At 46.7% G+C, this 21180-nt stretch overlaps 1 protein-coding gene across 1 annotated transcript; it reads left to right on the top strand.

Moving 5' to 3' along the window:
* The first annotated feature begins 1439 nt into the window (after positions 1-1439).
* Positions 1440-8864, top strand: ACOT6 (acyl-CoA thioesterase 6). Its single transcript, XM_050798926.1, has 3 exons — positions 1440-1961; positions 5644-5846; positions 8192-8864. The coding sequence occupies exons 1-3, from the start codon at positions 1505-1507 to the stop codon at positions 8795-8797; spliced, it is 1266 nt and encodes a 421-aa protein (XP_050654883.1). The 5' UTR covers positions 1440-1504; the 3' UTR covers positions 8798-8864.
* Positions 8865-21180: the final 12316 nt, after the last annotated feature.

The raw sequence follows: 21180 nt of genomic DNA, 5'->3' as shown, positions 1-21180 counted from the left end.
AATGTGTTTTCTCACTGGACTCAGACAAGTTGGTAACCAGCATACAGTGAACTTGCTTCATATAGTCTAATACCTTTTTGCTCAGTGTATACATGTTTACTGAGCTGGCCATCACTATATGCTCTTCTTCCTTCTCCACCCTGCTATGTTCCCAGCTAGGCTGAGCTGTGTGGTTGGGTTTGGCCAAAGAGAGGCATTAGCAAGATAATGAAAAACAAGAGGAGAGTCAAGGGATATTATAGTCTCCTCCTTCCTGCCACAAACCATAGGTTTCTTCTAGAAAAGCTACATCTCCTATCAGACTGCCCCCTTCCCTTGAACCTTCAGATTCAGGGTTCTACACCGAATCTTGTTTCATTGTTTTTGTTTCTGAATCTTGCCCATGCCTTTGTAGATAGTACCTTTATAAAACTCTCCTCAGTTAACACAGGCTGAGAGTGCCACTTGCTTATTGCCAGAACTCTGTATGCACACAACCCAAAAGGGACTCTGCCAGTGATTAGATTTGTGAGATAAGAAACAAAACTTTCACTGGGTACTAACCCTACAGGTGTGTCAGTGTAGTGTTTTTACACATTAGCGCATTTAATGGTCACAATAAGCCTTTTCAGATAAGAAAACTGATATTTAGAGGGTTATGTTTCTTGCTAAAGATCACCAGGTATTAATACTAAGGATCAGGGTCAGACCGGAACTCGGCTAGGTCTGCCTCCCTAAACATCAGCTTTGCTCCAGGTACCATTAGCTCTGGAAAAAAGGCTTGGTAAGGGACTGAGGGGTAAAGGATGGATTACGAACATGTTTCTCCAAGGGGTCACCTGAGAACAATCACCTGGGATGCTTTTTCAAAATCTAGATTCTTAAACTGTATCTCTCTCAGTCCTTTAGTTCTCAGTGGTTTTTGTGCCTCTATTTCGACACTCACCACATTGGATTGCAGGAATAAGCAATAGCCACTAACTCGCTCTCTTTTTTTTTTTTTTTTTTTTCCCCAGACGGAGTTTTGCCCTGGTTGCCCAGGCTGGAGTACAATGGTGCGATCTTGGCTCAGTGCAACCTTTGCCTCCTGGGTTCAAGCAATTCTCCTGCCTCAGCCTCCCAAGTAGCCGGGATTACAGGCATGCGCCACCACACCTGGCTATTCTGTATTTTTAGTAGAGATGGGGTTTCATTGTGTTGGTCAGGCTGGTCTCGAACTCCTAACCTCCAGTGTGATCCACCCACCTGGGCCTCCCAAAATTCTAGGATTACAGGCATGAGCCACCGCGCCCGGCCAGATTGGTCATTAACTCTTATTTCAACAGATACTCCTTCATTTGGGACACTGGTGTATTTGCACAAATTCTAGCGCTCCACGCAGCGGCCTGGAGCCTGTCCCCAAGTCCAACCAATGGGAGTAGTGTTAAGGGTTCCGCCCTCGACTCCTTTCAAGCACTGGGCAAAGCCGCCAGGCCCGCCCACTGACGCCGGGGAGCTGAGTCGTCCCTCTTCTACCCAGGTCAGGATGGCAGCGACGCTGATCCTGGAGCCCGCGGGCCGCTGCTGCTGGGACGAGCCCGTGCTCATCACCGTGCGCGGCCTGGCCCCGGAGCAGCGGGTCACGCTGCGCGCGTCCCTGCACGACGAGAAGGGCGCGCTCTTCCAGGCCCACGCGCGCTACCGCGCCGACGCCCGCGGCGAGCTGGACCTGGAGCGCGCGCCCGCGCTGGGCGGCAGCTTCGCGGGGCTCGAGCCCATGGGGCTGCTCTGGGCGTTGGAGCCCGAGAAAGCCTTGGTGCGGCTGGTGAAGCGCGACGTGCGGACGCCCTTCGCCGTGGAGCTGGAAGTGCTGGACGGCCACGGCCCTGAGCCCGGGCGGCTGCTGTGCAGGGCGCAGAACAAGCGCGACTTTCTCCAGCCGGGGGTGCGGCGCGAGCCGGTGCGCGCGGGCCGGGTGCGCGCCGCGCTCTTCCTGCCGCCGGGTGAGTAGTCTGCCCAAAACTTGGTCGAGCTCTGCGACCCCCACCTGCCCTTTTCCTGTCCTGGGAATCACGTGATTGTGGAACATCCCTGAACTTTTTCCTTCGCTCCAGAGTCTGTCATGGATTCTGAGTCTCTGGGCTCCCACTGTTGCCCAGGCTGGAGTGCCGTGGCTCGATCGTAGCTCACACTGCAGCCTCGAACTCCTGGGCTCAAGTCTTCTCGCCTCAGCCTCCTGAGTAGCTGCTCCAGTCTTTCTTTTTTAAGTTTCACGTCCCTCCCTGGAGGCACTGCCACTTTCGCTCTGTGCTGAATAGTGCATTCAACTTATTATATATTTATTGAGAGCCACTATGTGCCAGCCGTGTGGTTTTGTTTGAATACGATATGGGCAAAACCTTAAGCTGATGTGCAAGAATGATTTTTGCCTCAGTTCACATCAAACTTCCAAAGAAGCTAAAATCCACAATAGTGGCAATACCCTTTAATTGTTTAAAAACACACACAAAACTGCCTGACAGTCCTCTCCCTTCTATCATAAACATTGTTGTACTTGGTTCTCAACCTGCAGTGATTTTGCCGCCTTCCCTGGGGGAAATTTGGCAATATCTGGAGACATTTGTGGTTGTCATTCCTGAAGGGAGAGGTGCTATTGGCATCTAGCAGGCAGAGGCCAGGGATGCTGCGAAACATTCCACAATGCACGGGACAACCGCCAGAACAAAGAATTGTCTTGCTCAAAGTGTCTGTACTACTGAGGTTGAGGAACCCTAGTCTAAGTAAACACAAGATATTTGCTAGGTAAAGGTAACCCAGAAAGAAGGCTCCTGATTAATCCCTTCTAACTAAATTCCTGATTTAAACCTCTACCATATAAAAATGCTGAGCCGGGCACAGTGGCTCAGGCCTGTAATCCCAGCACTTTGGGAGGCTGAGGTGGGCAGATCACTTGAGCCCAGGAGTTCAAGACCAGCCTGGGTAACATGGTGAAATTCTGTCTCTACAAAAAAAAAAAAAAAAAATCGAGGCAGGCATGGTGGTGCAGGCATGGTGGTGCACGCCTGTAGTCTCAGCTGCTTGGGAGGCTGAGGTGGGAGGATTGTTTGATATCAGGAAGTAGAGGTTGCAGTGAGCCGAGATCACGCCACTGCATTCCAGCCTGGACACCAGAGTGAAACCCTGCCTCAAACAGCAACAACAACAAAAAATTCTAGAGTTGCAACAGCACACAGAATCCTTAAACTGAATTCTGTGATGATTCTCCAAAAACAAGAAAACTTGCTTTATTTTTACGGCTCTTCAGCAATTCTTAGCCTTAACTCGTGGCTGCCCACTACACTGTGAATTCCTGGGGCTGGAATTGGGTCTTACAGGTTTCTAAATATCCATGTTCCTAGAGGCTTTTGCAAGGTTATAGTAAGAGTTAAATAAATCATAGTGTCTGGGCCAGGCACAGTGGCTTACACCTGTAATCCTAGCACTTTGGGAGGCTGAGGTGGGTGGATCACTTGAGGCCAGGAGTTCAAGACCAGCCTGGCCAACATGGCAAAACCCCACCTCTACTAATAATATAATACAAAAAAAATTAGCCAGGCATAGTGGCTCACACATGTAGTCCCAGCTACTAGGGAGGCTGAGGTGAGAGAATTGCTTGAACCTGAGAGGCCGAGGTTGCAGTGAGCCAAGATCACGCCACTAGACTTCAGCCTAGGCAACAGAGCGAGGCCCTGTCTCAAAAAAAAAAAAAAAAAAAAAAAAAAAAGAAAAACAACACATACTAAGAATCAACTAAAACCTTTCATTAAAAACAAACAAGGTGGCCAGGCGTAGTGGCTAATGCCTCTAATCCCAGCACTTTGGGAGGCTGAGGTGGGTGGATCATGAGGTCAGGAGTTCAAGACCAGCCTGGAGAAGATGGTGAAACCTCATCTCTACTAAAAATACAAAAAATTAGCCGGGCATGGTGGCGGGCGCCTGTAATCCCAGCTACTTGGGAGGCTGAGGCAGGAGAATTACTTGAACTCAGGAGGCAGAGGTTGCAGTGAGCCGAGATCATACCACATCACTCCAGCCTGGGCAACGGAGAGAGACTCTGTCTGATAGAAAACAAAAAACAAACGAAACAAAAAGAAACAAACAAGGCTGGGCGCAGTGGCTCACGCCTGTAATCCCAACACTTCGGGAGGCTGAGGTAGGCGGATCACCTGAGGTCGGGAGTTTGAGACCAGCCTGACCAACATGGTGAAACCCCATCTCTACTAAAAATACAAAATTTGCCTGGTGTGGTGGCACATACCTGTAATCCCAACTACTTGGGAGGCTGAGGCAGGAGAATCGCTTGAACCTGGGGGAGACAGAGGTTGCAGTGAGGTGAGATCGCACCATTGCACTGCAGCCTGGGCAGCAAGAGTGAAACCCTGTCTCAAGAAAAACAAAAACAAAAAAACAAACAAGCAAAAAAAAAACAGGCTGAGTGCAGTGGCTCACACTTAAAATCCCAGAACTTGAAGAAGCCAAGGTGGGAGCATTGCGATGGGAGGATTGCTTGAGGCCAGGAGTTCGAGACTAGCCCAGGCAGCATAGTGAGACCCTGTTTCTACAAAAAATTAAAAATGGGGCCTAGCTATTTGGGAGGGTAGCTACTTGAGGCTGGAGGGTCACTCGAGCCCAGGGATTCAAGGTTACAGTGATCTACAGGCTACAGTGCAGTGGTGTGATCATAGCTCACCACAAACTAGAACTCTTAGGCTCAGATGATCCTCCCGCCTCTGCCTCCTGAGTAGCTAAGACTATAGGCATGTGCCATCATGTCCAACTAGTTTTTTAAAATTTTTTGTAGAGACAGGGGTCTTGTTATGTTGCCCAGGCTGGTCTTGAATTCTCAGCCTCAAGTGATCCTCTTATCTTGACCTCCCAGAGCACTGAGATTATAGGCATGAACCACCACGCCTGGCCTCATTATGTTATTTCTAACTTGGTTTATCTTTGTTTGTGAAAATAATTTCTATTATTATCATTATTATTATTATTATTATTATTGAGACAGAGTCTTGCTCTGTCGCCCAGGCTGGAGTGCAGTGGTGTGATGATAATTTATATCATTAAAAATTTTTAGGCCAGTTGCGGTGGCTCATGCCTGTAATCCCAGCACTTTGGGAGGCCAAGGTGGGCAGATCACCTGAGGTCAGGAGTTCAAGACCAACCTGGCCAACATGGCAAAACCCATCTCTACTGAAAATACAAAAAAATTAGCTGGGTGTCTGGTGCATGCCTGTAATTCCAGCTACTTGGGAGGCTGAGGCAGGAGAATTGCTTGAACCCAGGAGGCAGAGGTTGCAGTGAGCCAAGATTGCACCACTGCACTTCAGCCTGGGCGACAGAGTGAGACTGTCAAAAAAAAAATTAATTTCAATACCTTTTGGTGTACAAGTGGTTTGGGGTTACATGGACGAACTGTACAGTGATGAACACTGAGATTTTAGTACACCTGTCACCTGAGTAGTGTACATTGTACCCAATATGCAGTTTTTTATCCCTCTATATTATTATTATTGTTTGAGAAAATAAGACATTTTGTTCTTTTTCTGCCAATCTGTCTACCCCCAATCTCCTTGGCTTCAAAAACTTGTTTGCTTGCTGTCTTTTGAGACTCTAAAGCTCCTTGTGATTTGTGATGTTCTCCAGGCAAGGGGCCCTTTCCTGGGGTCATTGATCTGTTTGGGAGTGGCGGTGGCCTTTGTGAATACAGGGCCAGCCTCCTGGCCGGACACGGTTTTGCTGTGCTTGCCCTGGCTTATTTCCGATTTGAAGACCTCCCTGCAGATCTGAATGATGTACGTCTGGAGTACTTTGAAGAAGCCGCGGACTTGATGCTGCAGCATCCAGAGGTGCGTTCTGGTGATCACCTGAGTGTAGAAGAGAGGGGCAGAGCTGACGCAGGGCGGAATCCCAACACTGGGAACTAGAAACATGCCAGGAGATACCAAGTCTCCTTCAAAAATTACTAGGATGGAAGCTGGGCATGGTGATGTGCACCTGTAGTCCCAGCTACCTGGGAGGCTGAGGCTGAGGGATTGCTTGACTCCAGGAGTTCAAGACCAGCCTGGGCAACATTTAGTGAGACCCCTGTCTCAAAAGAAGTTTTTATACTAGGATTATTATTTCCATTTTCTCCCATCTCTCTCTAATCCCTTAAGACTTGACTATTTAGTTGTCTTTGTAATTGTGTACCAAAATTCAAAGAGCACAGGACTAAAAAGAGTTCTGGCTCTGTGTCTACCACAGAGTGGCCTTATGATTCTGAATAAAGCAGTTACTCTCTCTGGAGTTCAATTTTCCTCCTTAATAAGATTAACATAAATGTATATAGAGAAAATGACCATAAAGAGATATTTTTTGAGACAACTGGAGACATTTGAATAAGAATGGTATATTTGATTATATGAAATAATCGTTATTAATTTTGTTGGGTATGATAATGGTATTATGGTTTTGTACAGAAAGTCCTTATCTGATAACAGAAATAATCAATTAATTAAAACATTTTGGGCCGGGTGCGGTGGCTCACGCCTGTAATCCCAGCACTTTGGGAGGCCAAGGCAGGCAGATCACTTGAGGTCAGGAGATCGAGACCAGCCTGGCCAACATGATGAAACCCCATCTCTACTAAAAATACAAAAATTAGCCTGGCATGGTGGCGGGCACCTGTAGTCCCAGCTACTCGGGAGGCTGAGGCAGGAGAATCGCTTGAACCCAGGAAGCGGAGCTTGCAGCGAGCCGAGATCGCGCCACTGCACTCCAGCCTGGGCGACAGAGCAAGACTCTGTCTCAAAAAAAAAAAAAACATTTTGGCCAGGTGTGGTGGCTCACGTCTGTAATCCCAGCACTTTGGGAGGCTAAGGCAGGCAGATCACTGAGGTCAGGAGTTTGAGACCAACCTGGCCAACATGGTGAAACCCCATCTCTACTAAAAATACAAAAATTAGTTGGGCATGGTGGTGCACACCTGTAATCCCAGCTACTCAGGAGGCTGAGGCAGGATAATTGCTTGAACCCAGGAGGCAGAGGTTGCAGTGAGTCGAGATTACACCATTGTACTCCAGACTGGGCAACAAGAGTTAAACCCCATCTCCAAAAAAAAACAAAACAAAAACCACAGCAACAAAAAATTTTGGTATAACTAAAAATTGAATGATATATACTCTTTGTTATCATCCAAGTTTAAAGAGACCCAGACATTCTAATGTTAAGATATAAGATGTTCTTCAGGGTTCTTTCCCCTATAACCCCCAATGCTCTTGGGATCTGGCACCCCAGAATTCTCTGCCAAACAGCTCTGATCCTGCTTCCAGGCCCTAAGCCTCTTTTCTGGGTTCATCAGTGTGTATACATCTAGGCCTTAAACATGCAGGTTGGGGTGTCCACACACATGTGTGAGAGGCCCCTTACGGTCTATGAAGGAGCCAGTGATGGACGAGAAGGAGTGTGGTGCAGGGCCCAGGGGCAGGCCTCTCCTGTGTGTCACATTCCAGTACAGAACTCCAGTGGATTCCAAGATTTTAAATTTGAGCCTGACCTTATGAATTGTTATGGTGGTATATTTATCAAGGCAGAAGAAAATAATATACTGTATTTAACAGTTTGTTCATTTGATTTATAATTTTGAAATATTTAGGTATCGGGTGTCTGGGCCTCTGTGTATACTCCTGACCCAGTCCTCATAAATATTAGGGGATGATCCATTACTAGGAAATCAGTTGATTTGCTTATTAGAAGACATATTTGAACTTTGCAGATTGTTGGATAAGGAAGGAAAGCAAATAATAGTTAAGAAAGCTACTGTCAGGGCATGGTGGCTCATGCCTATAATCCCAGCACTTTGGGAGGCCCAGGCGGGTGGATCACTTGAGGTCAGAAGTTTGAGACCAGCCTGATCAACATGGTGAAACCCTGTCTCTACTAAAAATACAAAAATTAGCCAGGCGTGATGGCGGGCACCTGTAATCCCAGCTACTCGGGAGGCTAAGGCAGGAGAATCGCTTGAACCCGGGAGGCGGAAGTTGCAGTGAGCCAAGATTGCACCACTGCACTCCAGCCTGGGTGACAGAGTGAGACTCCATCTCAAAAAAAAAAAAAAAAAAAAAAAAGAAAGCTACTTGGAGAATGTAAAATCACTGTCTGTGTCCTCCATTTGTGAACTCTAAGCTTGTTTCCTTCTCTTTTTCCTCAACAGGTGAAAGGTCCTAGTATTGGGCTTCTTGGATTTTCCAAAGGAGGTGACCTGTGTCTCTCAATGGCTTCTTTCTTGAAGGGCATCACAGCCACTGTTCTTATCAATGCCTGTGTAGCCAACACAATAACTCCTCTACATTACAAGGATATGATTATTCCTAAACTTGTCGATGATCTAGGAAAAGTAAAAATCACTAAGTCAGGATTTCTCACTTTTATGGACACTTGGAGCAATCCCCTGGAGGAATGCAATCACCAAAGTCTTATTCCATTGGAAAAGGCCCAGGGGCCCTTCCTGTTTATTGTTGGCATGGATGATCAAAACTGGAAGAGTGAATTTTACGCTCAGATAGCCTCTGAAAGGCTACAAGCTCACGGGAAAGAAAGACCCCAGATAATCTGTTACCCAGAAACAGGTCACTGTATTGACCCACCTTATTTTCCTCCTTCTAGAGCCTCTGTGCATGCCGTTTTGGGTGAGGCAGTATTCTATGGAGGTGAGCCAAAGGCTCACTCAAAGGCACAGGTAGATGCCTGGCAGCAAATTCAAACTTTCTTCCATAAACATCTCAATGGTAAAAAATGTGTCAAACACAGCAAAATATAACATTGTAGCCACAGACCAGATACCATTAATAAAAATCCTATTCATACAACTAGTGTTGGGCGGCCTTCCTTCCTTCCTTCCTTCCTTCCTTCCTTCCTTCCTTCAAGTCTCACTGTGTCACATAGGCTGGAGTACAGTGGCGTCATCTCGGCTCACTGTAACCTCCACCTCCCAGGTCCAAGCTATTCTCTGACCTCAGCCTCCCGAGTAGCTGGGATTACAGGCGCACGCCACGGCACCCAGCTAATTTTTGTATTTTTAGTAGAGACAAGGTTTCGCCATGTTGGCCAGGCTGGTCTTGAACTCCTGGCTTCAGGTGATCTGCCCACCTCAGCCTCCCAAAGTGCTGGGGTTACAGGTGTAAGCCACCACACCCAGCCTGTGTTGGGTTTCCCAGAGCCCGTAGCAGCCTTTTTTGTGACGAAGCAACCATCTCAGCTTCTTTGTCTGGTTCTCCCTGATTCTCAACCTTTGCAACCTGCCTTCCTTCACCACTGGGTCCACATAGGCTTAACCTTGATCTTATTTGTAGGACCGGTCTTCACCTTAAGCAAGAGAAATGTAAGAAGTGCTTTCCCAATTCCCAGTTGCTGGCCCAGCTTTGGCCTCATGTCCCCTTTCTGAGGACTGACCTTTGGTATTGCTCTGGAGTCTCATATCCCCTTTGGCCCTAACTGACCATGTCTGAGTCTTGGGAACCTGCCCACACGAGTGCCTTAAGGAATGGACTCTGCCTCATTCTCTCTCTCTCTCTTTTTTTTTTTTTTTTTTGAGATGGAGTCTCGCTTTTGTTGCCCAGGCTGGAGTGCAATGGTATGAGCTTGGCTCACTGCAACCTCCGCCTCCCAGGTTCAAGCGATTCTCCTGCCTCAGCCTCCCAAGTAGTTGGGACTACAGGCTCACGCCACCATGCCCAGCTAATTTTTGTATTTTCAGTAGAGATGGGATTTCACCATGTTGGCCAGGCTAGTCTCGAACTCCTGATGTCAGGTGATCCACCTACCTCAGCCTCCCAAAGTGCTGGGATTACGGGTCTGAACCACAACGCCCGGCTCTACCTCATTCTTGCCCATACACATGGCTGAATGTTTACTCAAGACTTCTCCCTGGGCTAGGCGTGGTGGCTCATGCCTGTAGTCCCAGCACTTTGGGAGGCCAAGGCATGTGGATCACCTGAGGTCAGGATTTCAAGACCAGCCTGGCCAACATGATGAAATGATGAAACCTAGTGTCTACTGAAAATACAAAAAATTAGCCGGGCAAGGTGGCGGGCGTCTGTAATCCCAGCTACTTGGGAGGCTGAGGCAGGAGAATCGCTTGAACTCAGGAGGTGGAGGTTGCAGTGAGCCGAGATCGCGCCACTGCACTCCAGCCTGGGCAACAAGAGCAAAACTCTGTCTCAAAAAACAAAAAACCCTTGTCTCTGAACCCTAATCTGAAGACCAGGAGCATTATACCTGTGGATATACTTCCTTTATGTTTGCCAGGGGATTCCCAGTCACTATATGGGCATTGCTTGCCTGGAGGAATGCCTTGCTGCCAAGATTTTCAGGACAATACTTTGCAGGCAATGGCCTTCATCTTTGATGTCATGTTATACCTACCAAATCGGACTTCATCCCACAACCATCTAGTCCAATTACCCTCCTCCTGAGAAGGACTGGGACCTGTCTGCCTCAACCCACTGCAATATACTGGGAACTATCTAGAGTCATAACAGACCAGAGCAGAGAGTCTTCTTTGAGCATAAGAAAGTTTTCCTGTGATTTCACGGCACATCCCATGATTTTCTGAGTACATACAAAATCCTTCACCAATTTGAGTCTATCCAAGCAAATGCCCATTAGATCTTAACGATGAAAAGAAAAGTTCCTTAGAGGTAACTTAATTTTGATCAGTTGTTAAACTCTGTGTTGAGTATAGTCATTCACCATGTAGTATAATTTTCCTTTCCTTTTCCTTCCCTTTTCTTTTCTTTTCTTTTCTTTCTTCAGTCTCACTCTGTCATCCAGGCTGGAGTATAGTGGCATGATCACGGCTCACTGCAGCCTCAACCTCCTGGGCTCAAATGATCCTCTCACCTCAACTTCCCGAGTGGCTGGGACTACAGGCAAGCACCACCACACCTTTTTTTATTTTTTGTAGAGATGAGGTCTCCTTATGTTGCCCAGGCTGGTCTCCAACTCCTGGGCTCAAGCGAACTGCCCCCCTAGGCCTCCCAAAGTGCTGGGATTACAGGCATGAGCCACTGCCCCTGGACTGTGTAGTCTTAATTTTCTATGATGTGAATTCTGGGAGCCTGTGCTTTAACTCACTCCCAGGTGGATCTGCTACTGTAGAGATGCTCTTGGGGTGTGAGATCACAGGAGGAAGATAGGAGGAAAGTGGCAGGGAGGATAAGAAAGCAAAGGCCAAAAAGGTAGTCCCAGAAGTCATGCAGGAGGATGATGACTCTACATCTATATGTATTAAAGCACTAGGGCAGGACAGCCCTAGACCTCAATTTCTTCCTTACAGATAAAGCAACCTAGAAATGGCATACACTGACTAAAGATATTTGCTTGCTTTTCCCTGAGAGGTGACTGTATGTGGCCACCTGTCTCCAAGATTTTTTTTTTTTTTGAGATGGAGTTTCGCTGTTGTTGCCCAGCCTGGAGTGCAGTGGTGCAATCTCAGCTCACCGCAACTTCTGCCTCCCGGGTTCAAGTGATTCTCCTGCCTCAGCCTCCCTAGTAGCTGGGATTACAGGCATGCACCACCATACCTGTCTAATTTTGTATTTTTAGTAGAGACAGGGTTTCTCCATGTTGGTCAGGCTGGTCTCGAACTCCTGACCTCAGGTGATCTGCCCGCCTTGGCCTCCCAAAGTGCTGGGATTACAGCCATGAGCCACCGCGCCTGGTTTGAGATTTTTATTTCAAAAGAATCTCAGGTTGTTATCAAGCCATTCAAAATGGAGTAAAGCAATATGAAGTAGAAGGGAGAAAGAGAAAAGTTATCCATAAAGTTAAGCTGGAAATGAGGCTTAACAATAACAGTGCTTATTATGGAATCCTACGCCCTTGCCTGGATTGACAACTCATTCAGTCATGTATTTTATAGTGGGTTTTTTGTTTGTTTGTTTGTTTGTTTTTTGCTTTTTTTGAGACAGAGTTTCACTCTTGTTGCCCAGGCTGGAGTGCAGTGGTGCAACTTCGGCTCACTGCAACCTCTGCCTCCCAGGTTCAAGCGATTCTCCTGCCTCAGCCTCCCTGTAGCTGGGATTACAGGCATGCATCACCATGCCTGGCTAATTTTGTATTTTTTCAGTAGATACTGAGTTTCACCATGTTGGTCAGGCTGATCTCGAACTCCTGACCTCAGGTGATCCGCTCGCCTCAGCCTCCCAAAGTGCTGGGATTACAGGCATGAGCCACCATGCCCAGCCTTATAGTGGTTTATGCAAAGAAGGAAACCTAATTAGTTATGCAAAATTTACAACTTTCATAAAATAAAAGCCAAACTTAGAAATCAGTTTCTTCCAAAGATAGTTGTACTAAGAAACATTAAGTGATATAAAGGGTGGTGCTATAGTTTAGATGTTGTCCTCTCCAAATCCTATGTTGGAATTTGATCCACAGATGGGCATGGTGGCTCATGCCTGTAATCCCAACACTTTGAGAGGCCCAGGTAGGAGGATTGCTCAAGGCCAGGAGTTTGAGACCAGCTTGAGCAAAGTAGCAAGACCCTGTTTCTACTAAAAATGTTTTTAAAATTAACCAGGCATGGTAGCAAACACTTGTAGTCCCAGCTACTTGGGAGGCTGAGGCAGGAGGATTGGTTGAGCCCAGGAATTCTAGCTATGATGATGCCACTGCATTCCAGCCTAGGTGACAGAGCAAGATCCTATCTCTAAACAATAAAGAGAAATTTGAATCCCAGTGTTGGAGGTGGGGCCTAATGGGTGGTGTTTGGGTCATGAGGGCCAACCCCGCAGGAATGTCTTGGTGCAGTCCTCTCTGTGAGTTCCCACAAGAGTTCCCCTGAGAGCTGATTGTGAAAAAGAGCCTGGCACTTCCTTCCCCTCTTTCCTGCTTCTCTCTCGCCATGTGATCTGCACACACTAGGGCTCTGTCCCTTCTGTGGTGAGTGGAAGCAGTCTCAGGCCCTTACCAGAAGCAGATGCGGGCACTGCGCTTCTTGTACAGCCTGCAGAACCGTGAGCCAAATAAACCTCTTTGTGACCAGGGCCAGTGGCTCGTGCCTGTAATCCCAACATTTTGGGAAGTTGAGGCGGGACGATTGCTTGGGACCAGGAGTTTAAGACCAGCCTAGACAACATAGTGAAACCCCATTTCTACACTTTTTTTTTTTTGATACTGCATCTTGCTCTGTTGCCCAGGCTGGAGTGCAGTGGCGCAATCTTGGCTCACTGCAACCTCTGTCTCCCAGATTCAAGCGATTCTCCTGCCTCAGCCTCCCGAGGAGCTGGGACTACAGGCGCCCGTCACCACGCCTGGCTAATTTTTGTATTTTTAGTAGAGATGGGGGTTTCACCATGTTGCCCAGGCTGGTCTCAAACTCCTGACTTCAGGTGATCCACCTGCCTCGGCCTCCCAAATTGCTGGGGTTACAGGCGTGAGCCAACACGCCCTGCCCCCCCAAATTTTTTTTAACAAAAATTAGCCAGGTGCAGTGGTACCCACTTGTAGTCCCATGTACTCAGGATGCTGAGGTGGGAGAACAACTTTAGTGTAGGAGGACAAGGCTACAGTGAACCATGATCACACCACTGCACTCCATCCAGCCTGGGTGACAAGAGCAAGACTGCTCCCCGCCACCCCAACAAAAAACCTCTTTTTAAACTAACTCTTCTTTATAGCAACACAAATGCACTAAGACAGGTAATATCTTCGAGGATGCTTCTACAGTAGACGTAAATCCCAGCCGAATCCGGGCTCACACAGTTTAGAAAGGAGTGCAGCCTGGGGTTTCTGTCTATATGCCTCATCTATGAAATGGGCATAATAATAGTAGCTACTTCATGGGGCTGTTGTGATTAAATTAGACAATCCATGTAAGGTGCTTAACATACTTTACTTTTCAAATACAGGTAGACTTTGTTTTATTGGGCTTTGCTTTATTACATTTTCCACAAGTTAAAGGTCTGTGACAACCCTGTGTCAAGAAAGTCTATCAGCACCATTTTCAACAACTTGTGCTCACTTGGTGTCTCTGTGTCACATTTGGTAATTCTCACAATACTTCGGTCTTTTCATTATTGTTTACTTACTTATTTATATTTGAGATGGAGTCTTGGTCTGTTGCCAGGCTGGAGTGCAGTGGTGTGATCTCGGCTCACTGCAACCTCCGTCTCCTGGATGCAACGATTCTCCTACCTTAGCATCCCAAGTAGCTGGGACTTACAGGCGCCCGCCACCACACCCAGCTAATTTTTGTATTTTTAGTAGAGGTGGGGTTTCAACATGTTGGCCAGGATGGTCTCAATCTCTTGACCTTGTGATCTGCCCGCCTTGGCCTCTCAAAGTGCTGGGATTACAGGTGTGAGCCACTGCGCCAGGCCTATTTTATTTATTTTGTTTTTTAGATGGACTCTTGTCACCCAGGCAGGAGTGCAGTGGCACGATCTCGGCTCACTGCAACCTCCGTCTCCTGGGTTCAAGGCTGAGGCTGCCTCAGCTTCCTGAGTAGCTGGGATTACAGGTTCATGCCACCATGCTCAGCTAATTTTTGTATTTTTAGTAGAGACAGAGTTTCACCATGTTGGCCAGTCTGGTCTCGAACTCCTGACCTCAGGTGATCTGCCAGCCTTGGCCTCCCAAAGTGCTGGGATTACAGGCATGAGCGACCATGTCCAGCCTTTTTCATTATTATTATATCTGTTACGGTGATCTTTGATGTTACTCCTGTAATTGTTTTGGGGCTCCAAAAACTGCACCCACATAAGATGGTGAACTTAATAAATGTTGTGTGTGTTCTGACTGTTCCACCAACTGGACTTCCCCATCTGTTTCCCTCTCCTCAGGCTTCCCTATTCCCTGAGACAAAACAATATTGGAATTAGGCCAATTAATAACCCTACAATGGCCTCTAAGTGTTCGACTGAAAGGAAGAGTCTCAGGTCTCTCACCTTAAATCAAAAGCTAGAAATGATGAAGCGTATGGAAAGCCAAGATAGGCTGAAAGCCAGGCCTCTTCCCCTAAGCAGTTAGCCAAGTTGTGAGTGCAAAGGAAAAGTTCTTGAAGGCAATTGAAAGTCCTACTTAAGTGAACACAGTAAAACATCCTTATGGCTGATTTGGAGACAGTTTTAGTGGTCTGGATAGAAGATCAAAGTAGCCACAACATTCCCCTCAGCTAAACAGCAGGGGTGTCCAATCTTTTGTCTTTCCTGGGCCACATTGGAAGAAGAATTGTCTCAGGTCACACATAATATACAACAACGCTAATAATAGCTGATGAGCTTTAAAAAACATCGCACAAAAATCTCATGATGTTTTAAGAAAGTTTACAAATTTGTGTTGGGCCACATTCAAAGCCATCCTGGGCTGCATGCAGCCCACAGGCTGTAGGTTGGGCAAGCTTAAGCTAAAGCCCAATCCAGAGCAAGGCCTTAACTCTCTCTTCAATTCTATGAAGGCTGGGAGAAGTTAGAAAGCTGCAGAAGAAAAGTTTGAAGCTAGCATATGTTGGCTTATGAAATTTAAGGAAAGAAGCCATCTCCATAACATTAAAGTGCAAGTTGGCCAGGTGTGATGGTGCATGCCTGCAGTCACAGCGGCTCTGGAGGCTGAGGAAGAAGGATCACTTGAGCCCAGAGGTTCAAAACCAGCCTGGGCAACGTAGTAAGACCCTGTCTTTAAAAAAAAGTTCAAGGTGAAGCAGCAAACGCTGATGTAGAAGCTGCAGCAAGTTATCCAGAAGATCTAGCTGAGATAACTGATGAAGGTGGCTACACTAAACCACTAAACAACAAATAGCCTCTTTTTTTTTTTTTGAGATGGAGTTTTGCTATTGTTGCGCAGGCTGGAGTGCAATGGTGCGATCTTGGTTCACAGCAACCTCTGCCTCCCAGATTCAAGTGATTCTCCTGCCTCAGCCTCCTGAGTAGCTGGGATTACAGACATGCGCCACCACACCTCGTTAATTTTTATATTTTTAGTAGAGACAGGGTTTAGCCATGTTGGTCAGGCTAGTCTTGAACTCCTGACCTCAGGTGATCCACCCGCCTCGGCCTCCCAAAGTGCTGGGATTACAAGTGTGAACCACCGCGTCTGGCCAAAACAGACTTTCATAGTTAGTGAGAAGTCTATCCCTGGTGCAATTCTCTCACTCAACACAACAATCAACACAGAATACTTCTGTGACCAAATGTAGGAGGTGTCTCCCCACACACCACGCAAGCAAACAGTTCTGCAGTAGACACCAGCTGGGTGTCCTCCAATTCAATTCTGACACAGTCTACCTGGAAATAACATCAGATCCCATAGGTTGAGGGGTAGGTCCCACAAGACCAGTCTCTTCCCACCAGTCTTAAGTCTAGGTTTTTGGAACTTCTGACCAACTGGCTTCACACTGGGGTTCCAATGACCCCCTCGTTGGGTTTGATTTGCTGGAGTGACTCACAGAACTTGGGAAACACTTCCACTTACTGGTTTACGATAAAGGATATTACAAGTGATACCTATAAAGAGATGTATGGGGAGAAGGGACACAGAGCTTCCATGTCTCCTCCCTGGGCATGTCACTCTCCAGGAACCTCCATGTGTTCAGCTATCCAGAAGATCTCTGAACCCATTTCTGGATTTTTATGGAAGCCTCATCATCTAGGCATGATTGATTATATCATTGGCCATTGGTGATCAGCTTAACTGTAACACTTTCCCTCCTCTCCAAGGTTTGGGAGGATTACAATGGGGCTGAAAGTCCCAACAATTTTTTTTTTTTTTTTTTTTTTTTGAGACGGAATCTTACTCTCCATTGCCTAGGCTGGAGGGCAGTGTTGTGATCTCAGCTCACTGCAACCTCCGTCTCCTGGGTTCAAGCGATTCTCCTGCCTCAGCCTCCCGAGTAGCTGGGATTACAGGTGGGTGCCACCAAGCCTGGTTAATTTCTGTATTTTTAGTAGAGACGGAGTCTCGCTATGTTAGCCAGGCTAGTCTCGAACTCCTGACCTCAAGTGATCTGCCCACCTTGGCCTGGGATTATAGGCGTGAGCCACTGTGTCTGACCTTCAACTCTTTAATCCTGCCTTGGTGTTTCTGGTGACCAGCCCTCATCCTGAAGCTACCTAGGGGCTACCAGCCATCAATCAACTCATTAACACAGGAAAGATAATACGTTGGAGATTCTAAAGCTTTTAGGAGTCGTATGTCACAAAACAAGATTACGACCAAATATATATTTCACAATATCACATAGTCTTTTTTAAAATTTAAACAAAATTGATAGAGATGGGATCTTGCTAGGTTGGCCAGGTTGGTCTTGAACTCAGCCTCAAGCAATCCTCCTACCTCAGCCTCCCAAAATACTAGGATTACAGGCATGAGCCAGTGTGCCCAGCCCATAGTCTTATTTTTAAAAATAGCCACAGCCACTGGGTGTGGTGGCTCACACCTGTAATCCCAGCACTTTGGGAGGCCAAGGCAGGCAGATCACCTGAGGTCAGGAGTTCGAGACCAGCCTGACCAACATGGAGAAACCCTGTCTCTACTAAAAATACAAAATTAGCCAGGCATGGTGGCACATGCCTGTAATCCCACCTACTTGGGAGGCTGGGGCAGGAGAATCACTTGAACCCAGGAGGTGGAGGTTCAGTGAGCTGAGATCGGGCCATGGCACTCCCGTATGGGCAACAAGAGTGAAACTCTATCTCAAAAAAAAAAAAAAAATTCTACAGTGGTGGCTCATGCCTGTAATCCCAGCACTTTGGGAAGCCGAGGCTGGTGGATCACCTGAGGTCAGGAGTTTGAGACCAGCCTGGCCAACATGGTGAAACCCCGTCTCTACTAAAAATACAAAAATGTTACCCGGGCATGGTGGTGGGCGCCTGTAATCCCAGCTACTTGGGAGGCTGAGGCAGGAGAATTCCTTGTACCCGGGAAGCGGAGAGTGCAGTGAGCCGAGATCACGCCACTGCACTCCAGCCTGAGCAACAAGAGCGAGACTGTTTCCAAAAAAAAAAGAAAAAAAAATTGCCACAGCCACACCAGCCTTCTGCAACCACCACACCACCCTAGTGAGTCTGTGGCCTTCAACATGGAGGCAAAACTATCAGCAAAAAGATTACGACCCACTGAAGTCTCAGAGAATCATCAGCATTATTTAGCAGAGGTGTGTTTTTTCATTAAGGTACGTACTTTTTTTAGACATAATGCTATTGCAACTTAATAGACTACAGTATATTATAAACCTTTATATGCACTAGGAAACCAAAAATTCATGTGACTCACTTTATTGCGATATGTGCTTTATTGTAGTGGTCTGGAAGCAAATCTGCAATATCTCCCAGGTATGCCTGTATTAACAATTATTATTTCAGATGAGAAAATGGAGATCCAAGAGAATTAAGAAACATGCCTGCTTAGTGGGAGAGCTAAGTCAGTCCAAGGCCAAAGCCCATGCCTTCACTGACCATTTGGCTCTAGTGCCTTCCAACCTGAGGAGAGACTGGAAGAGTGCAGAGCTGCATGAAAGGGACTACAAGAAAGTTAATGGTATGTCAGGGTCACATGATGGAGGTTTCATAACCCAAGGTGGAAAGTTTAGATTTAAAGTGATAAGAAATAAGTAATCTGGGGCCAGGCACAGCGGCTTACGCCTGTAATATCAGCACTTTGGGAGGCCGAGGTGGGGGGATCACAAGGTCAGGAGATCGAGACCAGCCTGGCTAACACAGTGAAACCCCGTCTCTACTAAAAATACAAAAAATTGGCCGGGCACGGTGGCTCACGCCTATAATCCCAGCTCTCAGGGAGGCAGAGGCGGGAGGATAGCTTGAGCCCAGGAGTTCAAGACCTGCCTGGGTAATATAGCGAGACCCCGTTCTCCACAAAGAGGAAAAAAAAAAAAAGACAAAAATACAAAAAATTAGCCAGGTGTGGTTGCAGGCACCTGTAGTCCCAGCTACTGGGGAGGCTTAGGCAGGAGAATGGTGTGAATCCAGGAGGCGGAGGTTGCAGCGAGCCGAGATAGCGCCACTGCACTCCAGCCTGGGCAATAGAGCGAGATTCGGTCTCAAAAAAAAAAAAAAGGAATAAGTAATCTGGCCAGGCACGGTCGCTCATGCCTGTAATCCCAGCCCTTTGGGAGGCTAAGGCCGGTGGATCACGTGAGGTCAGGAGTTTGACACCAGGCTGAGCAACATGGTGAAACCCCATCTCTACTAAAAGAATACAAAAAAAAAAAAAAAAAAAATTAGCTGCGTATGGTGTCGCACGCCTGTAATTCCAGTTACTCAAGAGGCTGAGGCAGGAGAATCACTTGAACCTGGGAGGCAGAGGTTGCAGTGAGCCGAGATCATGCCACTGAACTCCAGCCTGGGTGACAGAGCAAGACTCCATTTCAAAAAAAGAAATAAATAATCTTTGTTAACATGCAATACTGAATTTTTTTTATTGTACTTTAAGTTCTAGGGTACATGTGCACAATGTGCAGGTTTGTTACATATGTATACGTGTGCCATGTTGGTGTGCTGCACCCATTAACTCGACATTTATGTTAGGTATATCTCCTAATGCTATCCCTCCCCTCTCCCACCACCCCACAACAGGCCCCGGTGTGTGATGTTCCCCTTCCTGTGTCCAAGTGTTCTCATTGTTCAATTCCCACCTATGAGTGAGAACATGCGGTGTTTGGTTTTCTGTTCTTGCAATAGTTTGCTGAGAATGATGGTTTCCAGCTTCATCCATGTCCCTACAAAGGACACGAACTTATCCTTTTTTATGGCTGCATAGTATTCCATGGTGTATATGTGCCACATTTTCTTAATCCAGTCTATCATTGATAGACATTTGGGTTGGTTCCAAGTCTTTGCTATTGTGAATAGTGCTGCAATAAACATATGTGTGCATGTGTCTTTATAGCAGCATGATTTGTAATCCTTTGGGTATATAACCAGTAATGGAATGGCTGAGTCAAATGGTATTTCTAGTTCTAGCTCCTTGAGGAATTGCCACACTGTCTTCCACAATGGTTGAACTAGTTTACAGTCCCACCAACAGTGTAAAAGTGTTCATATTTCTCCGCATCCTCTCCAGCACCTGTTGTTTCCTGACTTTTAATGATCGCCATTCTAACGGTTGTGAAATGGTATCTCATTGTGGTTTTGATTTGCATTTCTCTGATGGCCAGTGATGATGAGCACTTTTTCACGTGTCTGTTGGCTGCATAAATATCTTCTTTTTAGAAGTGTCTGTTCATACCCTTTGCCCACTTTTTTTTTTTTTTTTTTTTTTTGAGACGGAGTCTCGCTCTGTCACCCAGGCTGGAGTGCAGTGGCCGGACCTCAGCTCACTGCAAGCTCCGCCTCCCGGGTTTACGCCATTCTCCTGCCTCAGCCTCCTGAGTAGCTGGGACTACAAGCGCCCGCCACCTCTCCCGGCTAGTTTTTTGTATTTTTTAGTAGAGACGGGGTTTCACCGTGTTAGCCAGGATGGTCTCGATCTCCTGACCTCGTGATCCGCCCGTCTCGGCCTCCCAAAGTGCTGGGATTACAGGCTTGAGCCACCGCGCCCAGCCTTGCCCACTTTTTGATGTGGTTGTTTGTTATTTTTCCTGTAAATTTGTTTTGAGTTCTTTGTAGATTCTGGATATTAGCCTTTTGTCAGATGAGTAGATTGCAAAAATTTTCTCCCATTCTGTAGGTTGCCTGTTCACTCTGATAGTAGTTTCTTTTGCTGTGCAGAAGCTCTTTAGTTTAATTAGATCCCTTTGTCAATTTTGGCTTTTTTTGCCATTGCTTTTGGTGTTTTAGACATGAAGTCCTTGCCCATGCCTATGTCCTGAATGGTATTGCCTAGGTTTTCTTCTAGTGTTTTTATGGTTTTAGGTCTAACATTTAAGTCTTTAATCCATCTTGAATTAATTTTTGTATAAGGTGTAAGAAAGGGATCCAGTTTCAGCTTTCTGCATATGGTTAGCCAGTTTTCCCAGCACCATTTATTAAATAGGGAATCCTTTCCCCATTTCTTGTTTTTGTCAGGTTTGTCAAAGATCAGATGGTTGTAGATGTGTGGTATTATTTCTGAGGGCTCTGTTCTGTTCCTTTGGTCTATATCTCTGTTTTGGTACCAGTACCATGCTGTTTTGGTTACTGTAGCCTTGTAGTATAGTTTGAAGTCAGGTAGCATGACGCCTCCAGCTTTGCTCTTTTGGGTTAGGAT

The sequence above is a fragment of the Macaca thibetana genome, chromosome 7, assembly GCF_024542745.1.
Source record: "Macaca thibetana thibetana isolate TM-01 chromosome 7, ASM2454274v1, whole genome shotgun sequence".
In the NCBI taxonomy this organism is placed as follows: Eukaryota; Metazoa; Chordata; class Mammalia; order Primates; family Cercopithecidae; genus Macaca; species Macaca thibetana.
The sequence above is the reverse complement of the archived record's forward strand: the minus strand, read 5'-3'. Positions and strand labels throughout refer to the sequence as shown.

Bases quoted from the DNA above. Each gene is read 5' to 3' on its own strand.
- ACOT6 (XM_050798926.1), top strand. From the start codon at position 1,505: ATGGCAGCGACGCTGATCCTGGAGCCCGCGGGCCGCTGCTGCTGGGAC. The intron at 1,962-5,643 runs GTGAGTAGTCTG...GATGTTCTCCAG, and splicing joins CGCGCTCTTCCTGCCGCCGG to GCAAGGGGCCCTTTCCTGGG. The intron at 5,847-8,191 runs GTGCGTTCTGGT...TTTCCTCAACAG, and splicing joins TGATGCTGCAGCATCCAGAG to GTGAAAGGTCCTAGTATTGG.